Source organism: Mobula birostris, chromosome X (genome assembly GCF_030028105.1).
Source record: "Mobula birostris isolate sMobBir1 chromosome X, sMobBir1.hap1, whole genome shotgun sequence".
NCBI classification, from domain to species: Eukaryota; Metazoa; Chordata; class Chondrichthyes; order Myliobatiformes; family Myliobatidae; genus Mobula; species Mobula birostris.
Window position 1 is genome coordinate 66245213 of NC_092402.1, and position 19291 is coordinate 66264503.

Consider the following 19291-nt stretch of genomic DNA (forward strand, 5'->3'; position numbering starts at 1 on the left):
CCGCTAATGGTCGACCCCAAGTATGTGAAGTCATGGACCACTTCTAGATCGTAATTGTCGATGGTAATGACTGGTGTCTCCACTACGTTCTGGGCAAGGACATTTGTTTTCTTTAGGCTGATGGTAAGCCCAAAGTCCTTGCATGCCTGAGAGAAGCGGTCCATGAGAGTTTGTAGTTGCTGTTTGGTGTGCGAGGTTATGGCAGCGTCATCGGCAAAGAGCATGTCATGTATTAAGATCTTTCACACCTTTGTTCTTGCTGTCAGGTGCGCAGGGTTGAACAGCTGCCCATCAGACCTGGTGTGCATGTAGATGCCTTCTGTTGACATCCCAAACACATGCTTCAATAGCAGAAAGAAGATGCCGAATAATGTTGGGGCCAACACGCATCCTTGTTTGACTCCACTACGAATAACGAAGGGTTCTGATGAGCTGCCATCGTACTGAGCAGTAGCCCTCAGGTCGTCATGGAATGACTTGATGATACTCTGGAGTTTCGATCTTGAGAATCTGAAAGAGCCCATCCCTGCTGACAAGGTCGAATGCCTTGGTCAAGTCAATGAAAGCGACATAGAGGGGTTTCTGTTGTTCCCTGCACTTCTCCTGGAGTTAATGGAGTGAGAAAATCATGTCAACAGTTGACCTCCTTGTGCAAAAACCACATTGGGACTCAGGGTGGACCCACTCTGCTAGAGTTTGTAGACGTGCCAGGTTACATGAGCAAAGACCTTGCCGACATTACTCAGGAGGGAGATACCCCTGTAGTTGTTGCAGTCGCTCATATCGCCCTTTTTCTTGTACAAAGTAACGATTTTGGAGTTGCACATATCCTGTAGTACGGCTCCTTCCTTCCAGCACTGATGGAGGAAGGTTGGAGGAGTGAGCTCTTGCAGTGTTTGATCAGGTCTGGAGGAATCCCATCAGGAGCTTTCCCTGGGCCAGACTGTCAATTGCCTTGCTGAGGTCCTCAATGGTTGGTTCGGAGTCAAGTTCATCCATGACTGGCAGACAATTGATGGCATCGATGGCTGAGCTAACAACAACATTTTCCCTCGAGTAGAGCTCAGAGTAGTGTTCTACCCAGCATTCCGTCTGCTTGCTTTTATCGGTGATTATTTCACTGCTGGGTGACTTCAGGGGTGCTGCCTTGCTCTGCGATGGGCCAAGGGCCTTCTTGATACCATCATACATCGATCTGATGTTGTCTGTCACAGCTGCTGTCTGAATGTCCTCACTGAGCTGGAGCCAGTACTCATTTGCGTACTGCCTTGCAGTCTGTTGCACTTTGCTTCTAGCAGCTCGAAGTGCCTGGAGTGTTTGGTCGGATGGTGAGCGCTTGTACTCTGTGAGAGCTGTTCGCTTGGCTTCGATGACAGGAATCATGATGTTGGACATCTGCGGAAATTTGCAAGTGCCTTTGGTGACATACCAAGTCTCTTGAAACTACTAATGAAATATAGCCACTGTCATGCCTTCTTTGCAATTGCATCAGTATGTTGAACTCAGGTTAGATCTTCAAAGATGTTGACACCCAGGAACTTGAAACTGCTTACCCTTTCCACAACTGATCCCTTAATGAGGACTGGAGTGTGTTCCCTCGATTTTTCCCCTTCCTGAAGTCCACAATCAATTTCTAAGTCTTATGGCAAAGTTGTTGCACTCTGGATGCAGTGTGTGAGATTGGAAGAAGTGCAGGTGAATTAATGCTTCACCTGTAAGGACTGTTTGGGTCCCTACGTTATAGGAAGGGAAGGGACAATTGTTGTATCTCCTGCAGATGCATAGGAAGAAAGAGCTGTAAGAAGTGGTTGGTGCAAACAAAAGTGGACCAGGAAGTCACAAAGGATGACTGCAAAATACTGAAAAGAGTGGAGAGGGAAAGGTGTGTCTGGTTGAATCTCTTTAAAAATGACACAGATTGTTGAGAAATGCAGAGACGAGTGATGCCGTACATTTATTCTGCCCTAGAGGAGAGGTGTGTGGGCACGTGGCCAAGTGGTTAAGGCATTGGACTAGCGATCTGAAGGTCGTGAGTTCGAGCCGCAGCCGAGGGAACGTGTTGTGTCCTTGAGCAAGGCACTTAATCACACATTGCTCTGTGACGACACAGGTGCCAAGCTGTATGGGTCCTAATGCCCTTCCCTTGGACAACATTAGTGTCGTGGAGAGGGGAGACTTGCAGCATGGGCAACTGCTGGTCTTCCATACAACCTTGCCCAGGCCTGCGTCCTGGAGAGTGAAGACTTTCCAGGTGCAGATCCATGGTCTCGCAAGGCTAACGGATGCCTTTAGAGGAGGGGTGGTGAGAGCAGAGGCACAGGTTGATGAGATGCAGTCGAGGCTTTGTTAAGAATAGTAACGGAGGATTCCATGGTTTGGGAATAAGGATGTTTCAGAGGCAGCTATGCAGATGGCTTATAAAGAAATCGCCAAAGACTGGTTGAATTTAACTAAGAATTTTTCTTTTGAAATCCCCAAGCATCATTTGATGTTACATTTTTCTTACATGGAGCCCAGAGGAATTTCAGAACAGCAAAAAAAAAGCAAGACCTGTGTGTTTTTGGTCACATTGTTAACTGCTTTTAGATTTTATTGCAGGGACAGCTGGAGAGGATCTGATAGAATATCTCACTGTGTCAAGGCTGAATTCCTGGTAGACAAGTCGTGCAAGCATCCATTATCTAATCAGATAAAACACAACTGGCTTTTGCTTGTACATACGCCTAATCTTGGATCATATGTCAGGCATATTAAATTTAAAGATTGCATATTTGATATTTCTTGGTCCTTGGAGGTACAACCTGGAAATTGCTCCTTCAACTTGTTTTTGTTGTGTGAAAGAGCATATTTTACTTTTGGAAACGAGAAAATCTGCAGATGCAGGAAATCCAAGCAACACACACAAAATGCTGGAGGAACTCAGCAGGCCAGACAGCACCTATGGAAAAGAGTACAGTAGATGTTTCGGGCCAATACCCTTCAACAGGACCGGAGAAAAAAAGATGACAAGTCAGAGATAGAGGGTGGGGGAGGGGAGAGAGAAACAGAAAGTGATAGGTGAAAGCAGGAGGGGTGAAGTAAAGAACTGGGAGGTTGATTGGTGAAAGAGATACGGGGTTGGAGAAGGGGGAATCTAATAGGAGAGGACAGAAGGCCATGGAAGAAAGAAAAGTGGGGGGGGGAGGATGAGGAATGATGGGGGGGAGCCATTACTGGAAATTCGAGAAATCGATGTTCATGCCATTTTCGACACCTCCCTCCACTTTCTCAATCTCTCTGTGTCTATCTTTGGAGACAACTTAGCTACTGCTATCTATTATAAACCCATGGACTCTCACAGCTACCTGGACTATACCTCTTTCTCTCCCCCCCCCCCCCCCCCCCCCGGTACTTGTAAAAATGCCATCCCCTTCTCTCAATTCCTCCGTATCTGCTGCATCTGCTTTCAGGAAGAGGCTTTTTATTCCAGAATGAAGGAGATATCCTCCTTCAAAGAAAGGGGGTATCTTTCCTCCATCATCAACACTACCCTCAACCACACCTCTTCCATTTCACGCACATCTGCTCTCACCCCATCCTTCCACCACCCTACCAGGGATAGGGTTCCTCTTGTCCTTGCCTACCACCCTCCGCATCCGCACAATTCTCCGCAACTTCCACTATCTTCAACGGGATCTGACGACCTAGCACATCTTTCCCTCGCTCCCCCCCCACCCCACTTTCTGCTTTTCACAGGGATCGCTCCCTATGCGACTCCCTTGTCCATTTGTCCCTCTCCACTGATCTTCTCCTGGCACTTGCCCTTGCAAGTGGAACAAGTGCTACACCTCCCCCTACACCTCCTCCCTCACTAACATTCAGGGCCCCAAACAGTCTTTCCAGGTGAGGTGACACTTCATCTGTGAGTCTGTGGGGTCAGATACTGTGTCCGGTGCTCCCAGTGTGGCCTCCTGTATATCGGTCAGACCTGACGTAGATTGGGAGACTGTTTCGCTGAGTACCAATGTTCCGTCTGCCAGAACAAATAGGATCTTCCACTGGCCACCCATTTTAATTCCATGTCCCATTCTGAACTGTCAATTCGTGGCCTCCTCTACTGTCACAATGAGTCCATGCTTAGGTTGGAAGAACAAGACCTTGTATTCCGTCTGGATAGCCTCTAACTTGATGGCATGAACATTGATTTCTCGAATTTCTGATATGGCCCCTTCCCCCTTTTTCTTTCTTTCATGGCCTTCTGTCCTCTCCTATCAGACTCCCCCCTTCTCCATCCCTGTATCTCTCTCACCAGTCAACTTCCCAGCTCTTTACTTCATCCCTCTCCTCCAGGTTTCACCTATTACCTTGTGCTTTTCTCTCCCCTCTCCCACCCTTAATATCTACTCATCTTTTTTTTTTCTCCTCTAGTCCTGCTGAGTTCCTCCAACATATTTAAATTTTGAATTATTTTACTAGATGACTTTGCTTTGGGGTCCTTTCCTAGGTAACCCATAGTTGTAACATTATTGCTTAGTTAAGTTCATGCTTAGTTAAGTTTGCCCGACGCCGGCCCCCTAGGCCTGAGTCAACGTAGTAGTAGTAGTAAGTTCATGCAGCAAAAACTAAGTTTAAATTAGGGACAGCAAGCCCAAACAACCCACTTGCTTCTTGCACTCTGCTTCTCTTCCGATTGCTCTTTCCCCTTGTTCCTGCTGGTGGATATAACAGTCTGCATTTAGCTTGCAGCAGGAGGTGGGATAGCGCAGATTCAAACTTGCCTTACACAATCACCAACATTTTTCTTTATTTTACTGAGCAGATATTTTGTGCTGTGCAATTTTAATAGATATATAAAAAGAACTGGTTTCAAGACTAGTTTATGTTTGCTTAAGCATTTATTAGGCTTTTTGTGTGTAAACCTGGCATTTTAATTGCCTGCATTTTGCTTTATTTCAAGAGATCATCCCAGTGATGTCTAATGTTTTGATTTAGAAGGCAATAAATGATTTGTACTCAAGCTTTTGTATAATTGTAATATTCTGTTTTCTGTGTTCTGTACTGTTGGTGAATTCAGTAAGTAGTCATTCAGATATATAAACACAAGAGACTCTGCAGATGCTGGAGATCCAGAGCAACACACACAAAATGCTGGAGGAACTCAGCACGTCAGGCAGCATCTATGGAAGTGAATGCAGAGTCAGATGCCAGAATGAAAAGCTGGTGGGGGGGGTGGGTAGGAGAAGCAGGACTGGCTAGAAGGTGATAGATGAAGCCAGGTGGGTGGGAAAGATAAAGGGCTGGAGAAGAAAGAATCTGATAGAGGAGAGAGGACCATAGAAAAGGAATGAGGAGGGTCACCGGGGGGGGGGGGGGGGGGAAGTGAGGTGAGGTAAAAGGTCCGGGTGGGCGATAGAAGAAGAGGGAAGGCAGATGGAGAAAAAATACCAGAAGGAAAAATCAATGTTCATACCATCAGTTTGGAATCTGCCCAGATGGAGTATGAGGTGTTGCTCCTCCACCCTGACAGTGGCCTCATTGTGGCAAAAGAGGAGGGCATGGACCAACATGTTGGAATGGGAATGGGGAATTAAAATAGTTGGCCACTGGAAAATTCCCCTTTTTTCAGATGGAGTGGAGGTGTTCAACAAAGCAGCCCTCCAATTTATAACAGGTCTCACCAATGTAGAGGAGGCCATATCAGGAGCACCTGATACAATAGGCGACCCCAACAGATTCACAAATGAAGTTTTGCCTCACCTGGAAGGACTGTTTTAAGCCCTGAATGGAGGTGAGGGAGGAGGTGAATGGGCAGCTGCAGCATTTCTGTTGCTTGCAGGGATTTGTTGCAGGAGGGAGATTAGTGAGGAAGGGTGAATGGACAAAGGAATCCCTGTGGAAAGCGGAGTGTGGGCGGAGGGGGATAAAGATGTGTTTGGCGGTAGGATCCCGTTGAAGATGGTGGAAGTTGTGGAGAATGATGTGTTGGATGTGGAGGCTCATAGGGTGGTAGGGGAGGACAAGAGGAACTCTATCCCTTTTAAGGCGGTAGGAAGATGGGGTGAGCATGCATGTCCAGGAAATGGAGGAGACGTTTGTGAGGCCAGCATCAATGGTGGAGCAAGGGAACCCCCATTCTTTGAAGGAAGACAACAACTCCTGGAAAGGAAAGACTTCTCCTGGAAACACATGCGGTGGAGATGAAGAAACTGAAAAACGGAAATAATGTTGTTGCAAGAGACAAGGTGGGAAGAGGTGTAGTCAAGATAGTCATAGGAATTGTTATGTTTATAAAAGATGTCGGTTGATAGTTTGTCTCCAGAGAAAGGGGAAGGAAGTGTCACAAATGAATCTAGTGAATTTAATGGCAGGGTGGAAGTTAGAGGCAAAGTTAATAAAATTGACGAGCTCAGCATGGGTGCATGAAGCAGTACCAATGCAGTCATCAATGTAGCACAGAAAGAGTTGGGGAGCCTTACCAGGAAAGGCTTGGAACATGGACTGTTCCACGTAGCCAATGAAAAATCAGGCTTAGCTTGGGCCCATGCGTGTGTCCATAACTACCCCTTGAGTTTGGAGAAAGTGGAAAGAACCAAAGGAGAAATTCCTGAGGGTGAGGACCAGTTCTGCCAGATAGAGGAGAGAGGTAGTGATGGAGAGGAACTGGTTGGTTCTTTTATTGAGAAAGAAGCAAAGGGCTTTAGAGTCTTGATGGGGGAATAGAAATCTATAGGGACTGGAGATCCATGGTGAAAATTGAAGCAGTCAGCAGGGGCATAGAATGGAGTTGAGGTAAATGGACACAGGTTCGGTGGGGCAGTGGCAGGCTGAGACAATAGGCCTATCCAGAGTGTCAGACTTGTGGATCTTGGGTAGGAGGTAGAACCGAATAGTGCTGGTAAAGAATCTGAGTTTGGTGGCAGTGGATGGGAGATCTCCAGAGTCCACGAGGTCAGTGATGGTATCAGAGACAATTTTTGAATGGTTCTGGGGTGGTGTTCTTTTCAAGGGGTATATAATATTTTTCCCCAGCCAGTGTTTAGCGTTCTGTCCATGAAGTTTGAAGTGTATGATTTTATGAATGAGAGGAAAGTAGATTCAAGAGGGGTTTTAGACCAATTGATGCATATCCGTTGTGTCAATTTCTGTACAGGGTAACTTGGCACCTTAAAAAAACGCAATTGTAATTTACTTATGTTGTCAAAAAATTTTAGCATTTGATTTTAGCAGTATTTCTTCTATAATCCTTGGACACTACCTCACTTTTTAAATATACAGTATTTCTGTTTTTGCTTGTTTTTTAAAATCAATTCATTATACTTGTTTGTTTTATTTTTATTTTTCTCTGCTAGATTATGTATTGCATTGAACTGCTGCTGCTAAGTTAACAAATTTCACGTCACATGCTGGTGATAATAAACCTGATTCTGATATAATTTTAAAATTCTCCTTTTTATTTTGGGATCATTTAGTTGTTTAGTTATATAAATAGCAGTATGTGTTTATGGATCAGTGCAAGATTTAGTGGCATTGACAAACGAGAAAATCTGCAGTTGCTGGAAATCCAAAACAACACACACAAAATGCTGGAAAAACTCAGCAGGCCAGGCAGCATCTATGGAAAAGAGTAAACCATCAACATTTCAAGCCCAGACTCCTCAGCAGGACCTGCAGCATTTTGTGTGTGCTGTAGTGGCATTAAGTTGGGTTTTGTAGCTCTGCATTTTTTTTAAATGGTTGGGGGGGAGCAATAAAGCAAGAATGGTATCAAATGCACATAGCCTGGAGCACCAAAGTGTTGCTGTAGAAGATTTTCCAAATTGCTTGAGCAAAAAGAAGGTGATTTCTTGAAGTGCATGCAATTCAATTTCTCAGTACCAGTTTAAATGAAGCTAAACCTTTCAGTAGCATTTTTTTCAAAAATGTGGATGAGAGAAATTTTCTCTGGTAATTTTTTTGTTCTGTAGCCAAATGTAGACAAAACTCTATTTATATTCTTTTGTGACATTGCATTCACTGGGTAGCAAATTATTCCCTTGAAATGGAAGATCTATCAGATTTGTCTTAGAAATGGTTGGGTGAATGAAAGCTACCACATTGTGTTTTAGTTGGAAAACACCTATCATGTTATAAGGGCATTTCCCCACCCTGGACTGTAGCGGATAGCGTAATGCTATACAGCGCCAGGTATAAAATCAGGATTCAATTCCTGCAGCTGTCTGTAAGCAATTTGTATGTTCTCCCCATGACTGTGAGCAGGGGAATGGGAACCAGAGTGTCAGAACAGATAGTGGGGAAGTTGTGGAGACAGATGTTAAGACCTCAGACAAAGTCAGGAATCAAAAGCTTGAGCATGGTGTGACTAATGTCCTGAACTGTGTATAATTCAATGCAAGAAATATTCTACGAATGGCAAATAAGCTCAGGGCATGAATCAGCTCGTGAATTATGAGAGTGTAGCCATTAGCGAGACTTGGCTGCAAGAGGGGCAGGACTGGCAGTTCAATATTCCATGGTTCCATTGTTTTAGACGCGAAAGAGGGGAAAGGATTGAAGGATGAGGTGTGACGTTACTAGTCAGGGAAAACATCACGACAGTTTCTATGTTTCAGTGCTCTGTCAGGACAGACAGGAGAACTCATCTAGTGAGGTGTTATTGGTGGAACTGAGGAATAAGAAATGTATGACCATGTTAATGGGGCTATATTACAGACCAACCAACAGTCCGAGGGGTTTAGAGGAACAAATTTGTAGAGAGATTACAGATTGTTGCAAGAAACACAAGGTTGTTATAGAAAACAAAAGAAAATCTGCGTATGCTAGAAATCTGAGCAACGCACACACACAATGCTGGAGGAACTCAGCAGGCCAGGCAGTATCTAGGAAAAGCTGCCGAAGGATTTCAGCCTGAAATGTCGACTGTACACTTTTTTTCTAGGCGCTGCCTGGCCTGCTGAGTTCCTCCAGCATTGTGTGAGGTTCTGATAGTAGGTGATTTTAACTTTCCACATATTGACTGGGAATCCCATACTGTAAAAGGACTAGATTGGATAGAGTTTGTCAAATGTGTTCAGGAAAGTTTCCTTAATCACTGTATAAAAGTCTCAGTGAGAGAGTGTGTGATACTTGATCTGTTATATATCTGGAATAATAACTGCCAGAGCAAGTGACAGAATTTTGTGCAGGAGAACACCCTGCATCCAGTGATCATAATGCCATTACTTTCAAAGTAACCATGGAAAAGGATAGGTCTGGTCCGTGGGTTGAGATACTAAATTGGAGAATTGGTTTACAAGAGACTTTGAGACCCTGGTTAAGAAAAAAAAAGGAGATGCATAACAGGTATAGGCAGGTAGGAACAAATGAGGTGCTTATGGAGTATAAGAAATGCAAGAGAACACTTAGGAAATTAGAAATTGTTTATCATGAACTAGATGGACCAAAGGGCCTGTTTCTGTGCTGTACTTTTCTATGACTCCATCTTGTCTTCAAAGACCAATCTAAATGTGCAAGTCCTGAGAGTAACCACTGCCACAGTGCTTCAACATGGGTAGATGCTGCAGCCTCTCTTGCTGCTTCACCAGATGATGTTGATAATAATGTTAACTTCTGGTGCTATCCATCTGGCCTGCTCATGAAGGTTCCGTTTTTGCCCCAGGTACCCACTGAGCAATGGAAGAAGTGGGTTGTGGGTAGACTTCTATTTTGCCTATGTGAACGGTTTTTGTTACACTTTGAGTGCTGGAATGGGAGTGGGCTGCTTAGCACTAATGCATCATCTATATTATGTCTGATCCATTAACATTTTTGTCATCTTTCTCCACAGATCTGTTCTCTGCTATTCATTACATTATACATCCTCTCCTACCTAGTCATCGACCGGTTTAAAAAGAATACAGACTTCACAGCAGGTAACTCTTTAAGATAAAAATCTCTTGTTGCAAGTGCTAAAATAATTATTCTGATTTTGTGGCCTGTCCATGAATGGCTGTTTCAGGCCAAGCTTCTTTGGTGCATATATAACTGTATTGATTGATTTTTTTTTTGTTTGTCTGTCGAATATGACTGTGACAGTTAGATTTGTGCAGCTCTTCATAGGTGATGTGAACTACATGAAGAAATTTGTGCAGGAGAGTTTTTAAAGTGGGAAAAGCTGTTGCACTGGGGCATTTCCATTCTCTCTACCTTAGAAGTCCTTGTACATTGGTACGAGTTGTTGTCACAACTGGGGTCTTCCTAGGTTGTAGTGGATGACCATGACTACTTCTGTGCCTTGTCATGACCTTTGCTCCCCATGAAGCATTGCAGCACCACCGGGTCAGTTGGATCTCACCGCTGATCTCATCCACCCAGTCTGCTGGACCTGACTTCGCCTGTACTGTATATCAGTTAAGATAAATGATACAGTTAATGGTCTTGGGTAACATGTTTGTATCTGGTGGGTTAATGTGTACCTTTCAGTGCACTTGATATCTTGTCACTTGAATTACATCCTATTGTTTCTAAATTCTGGTAGTAGATGTAATGTGATGTCCATATTCTAGTAGTGCCTCAAGGATGATAGAGGTGCATCCTAAAGGAGTCCATTTTACTCTTTTCATCTCCTTCAATTATGCACCAATTCTGTTGGTGTTGCATCCTTCTTTTTGACTGGTGACTATTTTGTTGAGGGAAATAAAACAAGCTTCCTGTCTGTTACAAAATGATATGGATAACAGTTTTGCACAGCAGTTATGCAAATAGTCTTGATCTCTTTTTTCAGTAGAGAAGTTCAAAATGCTTAGCTCCCAGCTGAAGAATGGGCAGATGGGGTGAGCTGAAGATGTGCTGCCAATGCTTGCATAACTATCTTTTAGCAAGAGTCAGTTTGTTCAGAGGGTGGGGTGGGAGGATATTGGGCCAGACAGAATTTTTGTCTGAGGTGTCAGAGCCAAGATTGGAATGATCAAAGTTAACAAACAATAGCTCCATTCAAAAGGGGTGGGGGGAAAAAAGTGTCCTTGCCTCTACCATCCTCTACCATGGCCACCTGTTCCCTGGCTTCCAGCTGTACTTTTCAGCTGCCAAGACTTCAAGTGCAGGAATTCCATCCCTAAATCTCTGGTTCTCTCCTCTTGAGGCATTACTTTAAAATCAAGCTCTCTTACTAAGGCTGATGAATGTAGGTTGCCACTCCACTGCAGTACTGGGGGAGATCTCTACTGTTGTTGGTGTCATCTTTTGGGTGAAACCTGTTTGCTGTCTTTCGGATGTTATGCTGATACCATGAGGTTATGCTAAAGAAGTGTGGGAGACTTCCCTCTGGGGTTCTGGCCACTATTTATCCCTCACTCATTATAAAACTGAAAGTCTGGTTATGATCACATTGTTTTCATAGGATATTGTGTGTTTATTTTGGTTGTTATGTTTTCTGCAATACAATGGTGTGTTTTTGAAGTATAATCAAGTTCAAGAGATGAATGAGCTTTATAAATGTGAATCTTTGCTTCCAGCTTTTCTCGCTGCCTCCTCCTTTGAATCTGTGTCTATTTTTAGTCTGAACACACTCCTGCTTAGTTGTTTGGGCACTTGCGTGAAAGGTGTATCATAATTGCAACTTGTTCTAACATCTAATGACGTTTGAAAGGGTGGTGGCTATATCCTAATAGGTGACTTCTGTGTTTACTTATGCAGTTTACAAATTGGCTTCAAAAATGGCATTGTACTTGGACTCTCATAAAGCTACCAATCTCACTGTGAAGTGGAAGGTGACCTTCACAAACCATTTTAAGGAAATGCTGAAATGTATTGGAATGCGTTTTAAAATGCAACATCTGTACAGGTTTCCCCTGCCATCCGAAGGTAGAGCGTTCCTATGAAACGGTTCGTAAGCCAGAATGTCGTAAAGCAAAGAAGCAATTACCATTTATTTATATGGGAAAAATTTGTGAGTGTTTGCAGATCCAAAAATAACCTACCAAATCATGCCAAATAACACACAAAACCTAAAATAACAGTAACATATAGTAACATATGATAAATACACAGCCTATATAAATTAGAAATAATTCTCTACAACGATTGTCTGCACTGTTCTCCGAAGCAAAAATCTCACGCAAGCGCTCTTGACAAAACACTCTCTCCATAACCTTTAAGCTATGAAGCTGCCAAATCATACCAAATAACACATAAAAATACACAGCCTATATAAAGTAGAAATAATGTATGTACAGTGTAGTATCACTTACCAGAATCGGGAAGACAGCGCCAAGCACATTGATGATGGTGTGTTAGGCTGAGTCGTCGGAGGTTGGGGTGGTGCAGTGGTCCCCACCCTCCAGGCAGCGAACCGATACCGATCCGCGAAGCATGCAGGGGTACAGCGGTAGCCGGGACGCATCCAGCACATCTTTAAGAAAAAAGCCGAAATAAACAAGCTAATTAATTAGGTGCCACCCGGCATGTAAATGTCGGCCCAGATCAGAGGCAATTGCCGATTACATAGAGCAAGTGAAATCGGCAATCGCTTCTGACCTGGGCCGACATTTACGTGCTGGGCAGCACCTAATTAATTAGCTTGTTTATTTTGGCTTTTTTCTTAAAGACGTGCTGGGTGCCTCCCGGCTACCGCTGCATTCTCCGTGAATCAGTATCTGTCGGCGGCCCAGAGGTTGGGACCACTGGGGTGTCATCTCATCGTCGATCAGGGCAGGCAGGTCATCTTCTATGTCTGACTGCCTCGATGTCGAAGGTCAAGGTTCGTCGTCTGCTGTGGCTGATGTGGAAGGCTTGAAAAACGACAGTATGCTTGACTGCTAGCCTCGCGCATTTTTCGACCATGCAGTTCTTTGTAAACCATCTTTCAAATATGCCCTAAACTGACTTACCCTTTCAAAATTAAAGTCGTACTTTATCATTGCAGCGAAAATCTCACGCAGCCACTTCACGTTCAGTTCCTGGATGACTTCACTTTTGGTCCGTTCACTACTGCATTCAGTTTTGATTGTTATCCTTTCCTCTTCCAATTGCATCAGCTCTTCATCTATCAGTTCTTGGGCATGGGATGCCAAAACCTCTTCAATATCATCTTCGTCAACTTCCACAAGACAAACTCACTTTGTCCTTACTTCGTTCACCACGATCGAAATGCTTAATTATGTCTAGTTTTACATTAAGTGCAACACCCTTACGAGTTCTTTTAGGCTTTTCCGATACCTTAGAACTCGTCTTGCAAATGGCTGCTCACGGGCACGTGTTTAAGCAATGCCGGTGAGAATGCCATTTCCGGGGAGGAGTGGCTGCTCGGGGCGCGTCATGCCTTTTTTCGTGCGCTGCTTTTTTCGTAACAGTGAAAACACCTTTTGTTAGCGAAAACAGGTAACTATTGTAAGTCTTTCGTAACAGCGAGGTTTCATAAAGTGAACGTTTGAAAAGCGGGGGACACCTGTATTTCATTCCAATGTATTTTAAATCTCTTCTATCTTGTAGCTTGATGACTCAACAGTATTTTTTTTAAAGGAAAGGAATTTGGCAATTTCAGCTGATAAAATTCAGAAATAAATCATGTATGATATATATTAATCTGGTTTAGTCTACCCATTCAACAAAATTTTAACTCAGTATTTTCTTCCAAAAGCTGCTGATAATCTGAACTGCATTAAGAATTTTATTAAAGATTCACTTTTTTTGTCACACGTACATTGAAACTTCAAAACACACCGTGAAATGCGTCATTTGCGCCAATGACCAACACAGTGTGAGGATTGTGCTGGGGGTAGACAGCAAGTGTTGCCATGTTTTCCGCACCAACGTAGCATGCTCACAACTCAGTAACCCTAACCATACGTCTTTGGAATGTGAGAGGAAACCAGAACTGCTGAGTTTTCAGTGAGATAACTGCTCGAGGAAGGATTCATCATTCCCAGTACACTGAAACATCCTGTTTTCTACCTCATATTTAACTTAAATATTTAAACAAAATAGAACCTATAGATTATCAGGACTGCAGGTCCTCTTGGCAGTCAAAATAGGAATTGGTATCCTCTAGCCTGATCTAAGTTTTGACCCAAAACAGCAACAATTCCTCCCCCCACCCCCACAGATGCTACTCAGCCCACTGAGTTCCTCCAGCAGATTGTTCATTGCTCCATAATTCCATATCAGCAGTCTCTTATCTCCCATAGTTTTTGGCATGTTTTTGCATTTTAAAAACGTGACTTATTCCCTCTATTGACCTTTATTTTGTTGCTTATTACTTTAAAATCTGCTCAGCTCTTCAAGGTGGAGAGCCTTGCCCTTGGGAACACTTTTGTTCCATCGAGTCCTTTGAGATGTTGAGACTTGTTTTGATTTGCATTTCTATTATGGAGTTTGTTTAAAATATCCATCCATAGGTTATTCTAGTTTGGCCTATCAGAACAAAAGTATGTACAAAAACACTTCTCCACATTTTCATTCATTACCCATTGGAAGAGCACTTTGATAATTTTCATCACACAGATAGCTAGGAGGCAAGTGAATGCAACATGGAATTTTACAAATAAACTTGAAGTGGGGAATTATCAGGATTCATTTTCCAGATTGGCTCCAGGAATGTGAAGACCTTGGCATAAAAGTGTTTTTATAAATGGCAGAAATTTGTGTTTACTCTCTGAAAAGCTGCATGCATATGCAAAAAGGAAGCTTTTTAAAAACTCCTAAATGGCTTGGCTTCTATCTGTGTCGTTTTTGTCCTGTTCCTCAGAAGTCTTTTTTAAAAATAACTGGTAAGCCACACATTTTTATTTACAGAACACCATTAAAATAATAAAACCTCCCTTGGCCCATCTTCAATGACATTAAACAAAATTTGGTGCTGAGCCATAAAAAATGATATGAACAGGTGACAAAAGAGCTCAATCAAATAGGTAGGTTTTAAGGAGATTCGTAAGCCTCTTCACCCCTTTCCTCATTTTTAGGAAGAGGTTGTATGCAGGGGTAGATGTTGAGAAGTTGCAGGTGAATCCAGGACCGAGGGAGGGTTGGGAAGTGAAGGCAGAGATAGATGGACACTTGACAAGCAAGGAGGTGAGAAGTTAGTGAAAGCATGGAATTGTGGTTGCAGTTGAATCAGCTGTCATTGTATTGAATGGTAAAACAGAGTTGAGGGGCCAGGTGACCTACTCCTGTTGTTAATTTGTATATTTGTATGAGGGCACAGTGGCAAATGGTGAAGTGATTAAATATGGATATAATCAGGTTGAGGAGCACAGATATCATTTGAGCATCGTACGATAGAATGGGTGTGATGATAAGACCATAAGACATGGGTGCAGATTTAGGCCACTTAGCCCAATGTCTCTTCTCCACCATTCAATCATGGGTGACTTATTTTCTCTCTTAACCCCATCTTTCTGCTTTCTCCCAATAACCTTTGATGCCCTCACTAATTAAGTACCTTATAATCTCCATTTTAAATACAGGTTTCCCCCGCCATCCGAAGGTAGAGCGTTCCTATGAAATGGTTCGTAAGCCGAAATGTCATAAAGCGAAGAAGCAATTACCATTTATTTATATGGGAAAATTTTGTGAGCATTCGCAGACCCAAAAATAACTTACCAAATCATGCCAAATAACACATAAAACCTAAAATAACAGTAACATATACTAAAAGCAGGAATGATATGATAAATACACAGCCTATATAAAGTAGAAATACTTCTCCACAATCATTACTGCACTGTTCTCCGTAGTGAAAATCTCGCGTAAGCGCTGTCAGCAGAAAATCTCACACAAGCGCTGTTGGCAAAAACACGGCGCAAGTGCTCTCCAGTAACCTTTAAGCTATGAAGCTGCCAAATCATACCAAATAACGCATAAAAATACACAGCCTATATAAAGTAGAAATAATGTATGTACAGTGTAGTATCACTTACCGGAATTGGTTCAGCGCCGAGCACACTGATGATGGTGCGTTAGACTTGTCGGAGTTTGGGTGGTGCAGTGGCCCCCACCCTCCAGGCCGCCGACAGATACCGAACCGCGAAGAATGCAAGGGTACAGCGGTAGCTGGGAGGCATCCAGCACATCTTTAAGAAAAAAAAGCCGAAATAAACATGCTAATTAATTAGGTGCCACCCGGCACGTAATTGTCGGCCCAGATCAGTGCCGACAATTGCGTCGTCTCTGATCTGAGCCGACAATTACATGTCAGGCAGCACCTAATTAATTAGCATGTTTATTTTGGATTTTTCTTAAAGATGTGCTGTGTGCCTGCTGGCTACCGCTGCATTCTCCACGAATCGCGGGGTGGTGGGACACTGGGGTGTCATCTCGTCGTCTGTTTCCATTAGAACAAGCAGTTCATCTTCTGTCTCTGCTGGCCTCGAATGTCGAAGGTCGAGATTCGTTGTCTGCTGTGGCTGATGTGGAAGGCTTGCTTGACTGCTGAGCCTCGCGCATTTTTATATCACACAGTTCTTTGTAAGCACTCAAACCATCCTGCAAATATCCCCTAAATCTACATACCCTTTCAAAATTAAAGTCGTACTTTATCATTGCAGTGAAAATCTCACGCAGTTGCTTCACGTTCAGTTCCTGGATGCTGCATTCAGTTTCAATTGTTATCCTTTCCTCTTCCAATTGCATCAGCTCTTCATCTATCAGTTCTTGGTCATGGGATGCCAAAACCTCTTCAACATCATCTTCGTCAACTTCCACAAGCCAAACTCACTTTGTCCTTACTTCGTTCACCGCGATCGAAACGCTTAATTATGTTTAGTTTTACGCTAAGTGTAACACCCTTACAAGCTCTTTCAGGCTTTTCCAATACCTTAGAACTCATCTTGCAAACAGCTGCTCACAAGTATGTGTTTAAGCAATGCTGGCCAGAATGCCATTCCGAATCCAGGGAGAGCGGCTGCTCGGGGTGTGCGCTGATTTTTCCTGCATGCTGCTTTTTCTTCGTAACAGTGAAAACACCTTCTGAAAGTGAAAACAGGTTGGTCTTTTGTAACAGTGAGGTTTCGTAAAGCGAACGTTCGAAAAACGGGGGACACCTGTATACCCAATGACGTGGACACCACGAGTGTCTGTGGCAATGAATTTCACTGATTCATGACCCTCTGGCTAAAGAAATTCCTCTTTATCTCTGTTTTAAAGGGGTATCCTTGTATTCTGAGGCTGTGCCCTCTGATCCTAGATTCCCCCATGATGCGAAACATCATCTCCACGTCCACTTTATCTAAGCCTTTCAATATTCAGTAGGTTTTTAATTTTTCTACACTCTGGTAAAGTCCAAGCCAGCAAACACTCCTCATGTTAACCCTTTCATTCCTGGGATCAATCTCACCAATACTTGCACATCCTTGGATATGGGGCCTAAACCTGCTCACGATATTTCAGAATGAACATTGAGACTCTCAGTTAAACATTGTCAATGGCAGTGTCAGCAAACTTACAAACAAATCAGCAGGGGAATAATGTTTATTAGTGCTGGGTATGAGTTGGTTCATGGGCAGTAGAAGTAACTGGTATGGATGATAGTTTCAGCAGGAAATAAGCTGCTGGAGGCGGGTGACAGATGAAGGTGATGACCTTGATGTTCCCCTTATTTCAGCTCATTTCTGAAGGGTCTAGTGAGAGTGAGCTAGTACTTCATTAAGGAGATTTCCCCAGGACCTGCACTAAAGATCTGATCTGAAAAGGCAACAAATTCACTGGAAAAGTGGTGGCTACAGAAATATTGGATAGGTCTGTAATAATCTAAAATTCCCTGGACCTGGAATAACATCAACAGATTGGAAATGCCACTTAGATTACATTAGCTTTATTTGTCACCTGTACATTGACGCATACAGTGAAATGCATCAAATCAAATAGATTGTTCTGGGCCATCCACAGGTGTCGCCACACTTCCAGTGAAAACATAGTATGCTCACAACTCCCAAATCCTAACCCCTACGTCTTTGGGATGTGGGAGTAAACTGGAGCACCTGGAGGAAACCGATGTGGTCACAGATAGAATGTACAAACTCCTCACAGGCAACAGTGGGAATCAAACCCAATCTCACAGCTGGTGCTGCCCTCATTAAGAAAGATGGAGAGGCGATAATGTGCATTAATAAACCAATTAGCCTGAAACCTGTTGATATTGTGACCTGCGCCTTGGGTGATCCAACAGAAATGGAGTCTGGTAATGGGAATAAAAAAAATAAAATTATAGTGTTATACTCAGTTGATATAGGTCCATGAAGGAGAAAACGGGCTATGGGTGTGAGGAAAAAGAGAAAGAAAATAATAGATGTGCCCTCTGGACTTTCCAAAGGAATTTAATAGGGGGACAAACAAGGTTAAACATATAATTGAAGCTTACAGGACTGCTAGTGAGATAGCATGGTAAAAGAATTGTTAAAGATTTTGTTAAAAAAGGAATGAACTGGTATCTTTGCCTCAAGTGGCTGCTGCCTTATCATAGGGACTGAGAGCAAGAGAAATATTTTTTATGTAGAAGGTTGTAAATATTTGGAATTTGATACCTTGTTCATTGAGTGTTTCCAGGCTGAGATTGACTTCAGACCCATTAAAAGAATATTCAGTGATTATGAAAATTGGATGGGAAAACGGAGACCAAGCACAAATCAGTCATGATTTTGCTGGAGCAGCTTTGCGAAGCTGTTTGTCTGGCTTCTGCTCACGTTTCTCAGTTTTGTCAGCAAGTGGTGACATTGTTTGGAGAGGTGGTTGTGAGGTAATGCTGACTGTCGTCAGCATACAAGTGGAAACTGATACTGTTTGTGGTTGATGTCACCTAGGGCCAGTGTGTCAATGCAAAATAGGAAGGGGGTAAAGATAAATCCTTGGTGAACACTAGAAATGGAAGAGCGAAAAGTGAAGCCATGGCTATAGCTAGGTAGATTAGAATGAGGCGAGTGCACTCTCAACCAACCACCCAATTTTGGAGGAAAATGGTGTGATTCGCTGTGTTAAATGCTGCAGATAAGTTAAGTGTGAAGCCGTGTGTGCCTGTATTTTGTTTTGTCTCTGTTTTCAGTACTGATTTGCCAACTTCATCAGGTGCTCGAGTTGTTTTTACTGCTTGTGCTTTGGAAGATGAACCCAGCAGATTATTTTTCTGCATCTATTAATGGATTAGGCTTGTGGCCATCTTTCTGTGTGGGGAATCAAGTGATGGGGAGCTGTTCATAACTTAACTGGGTGCAAGCTCTGTTGATTTTTGATTAAAAAGTTGTGCCTTTGGGTGGTGGGTGAGGGAGAAAGAGATAAAAGTCAATCAGCACTCACTGGCCTGTACGTCCTCATTCAGAAAACCAAGTCCTGCTGATGTCAGCAACTTTGA

At 43.1% G+C, this 19291-nt stretch overlaps 1 protein-coding gene across 4 annotated transcripts in view; it reads left to right on the top strand.

The window, feature by feature from the left end:
* The window catches only part of lmbr1l (limb development membrane protein 1-like), a 112998-nt gene that overhangs the window by 41506 nt on the left and 52201 nt on the right, over positions 1 to 19291 (top strand). For 3 of the 4 annotated variants that reach the window (XM_072249061.1, XM_072249060.1, XM_072249062.1), the window contains exon 2: positions 9803 to 9887. In XM_072249061.1, coding sequence (XP_072105162.1) covers positions 9803 to 9887 — 85 coding nt within the window. Of the gene's footprint in view, positions 1 to 9802; positions 9888 to 19291 lie in introns of those variants that run through there. The other variant, XM_072249063.1, reaches the window with a different exon arrangement.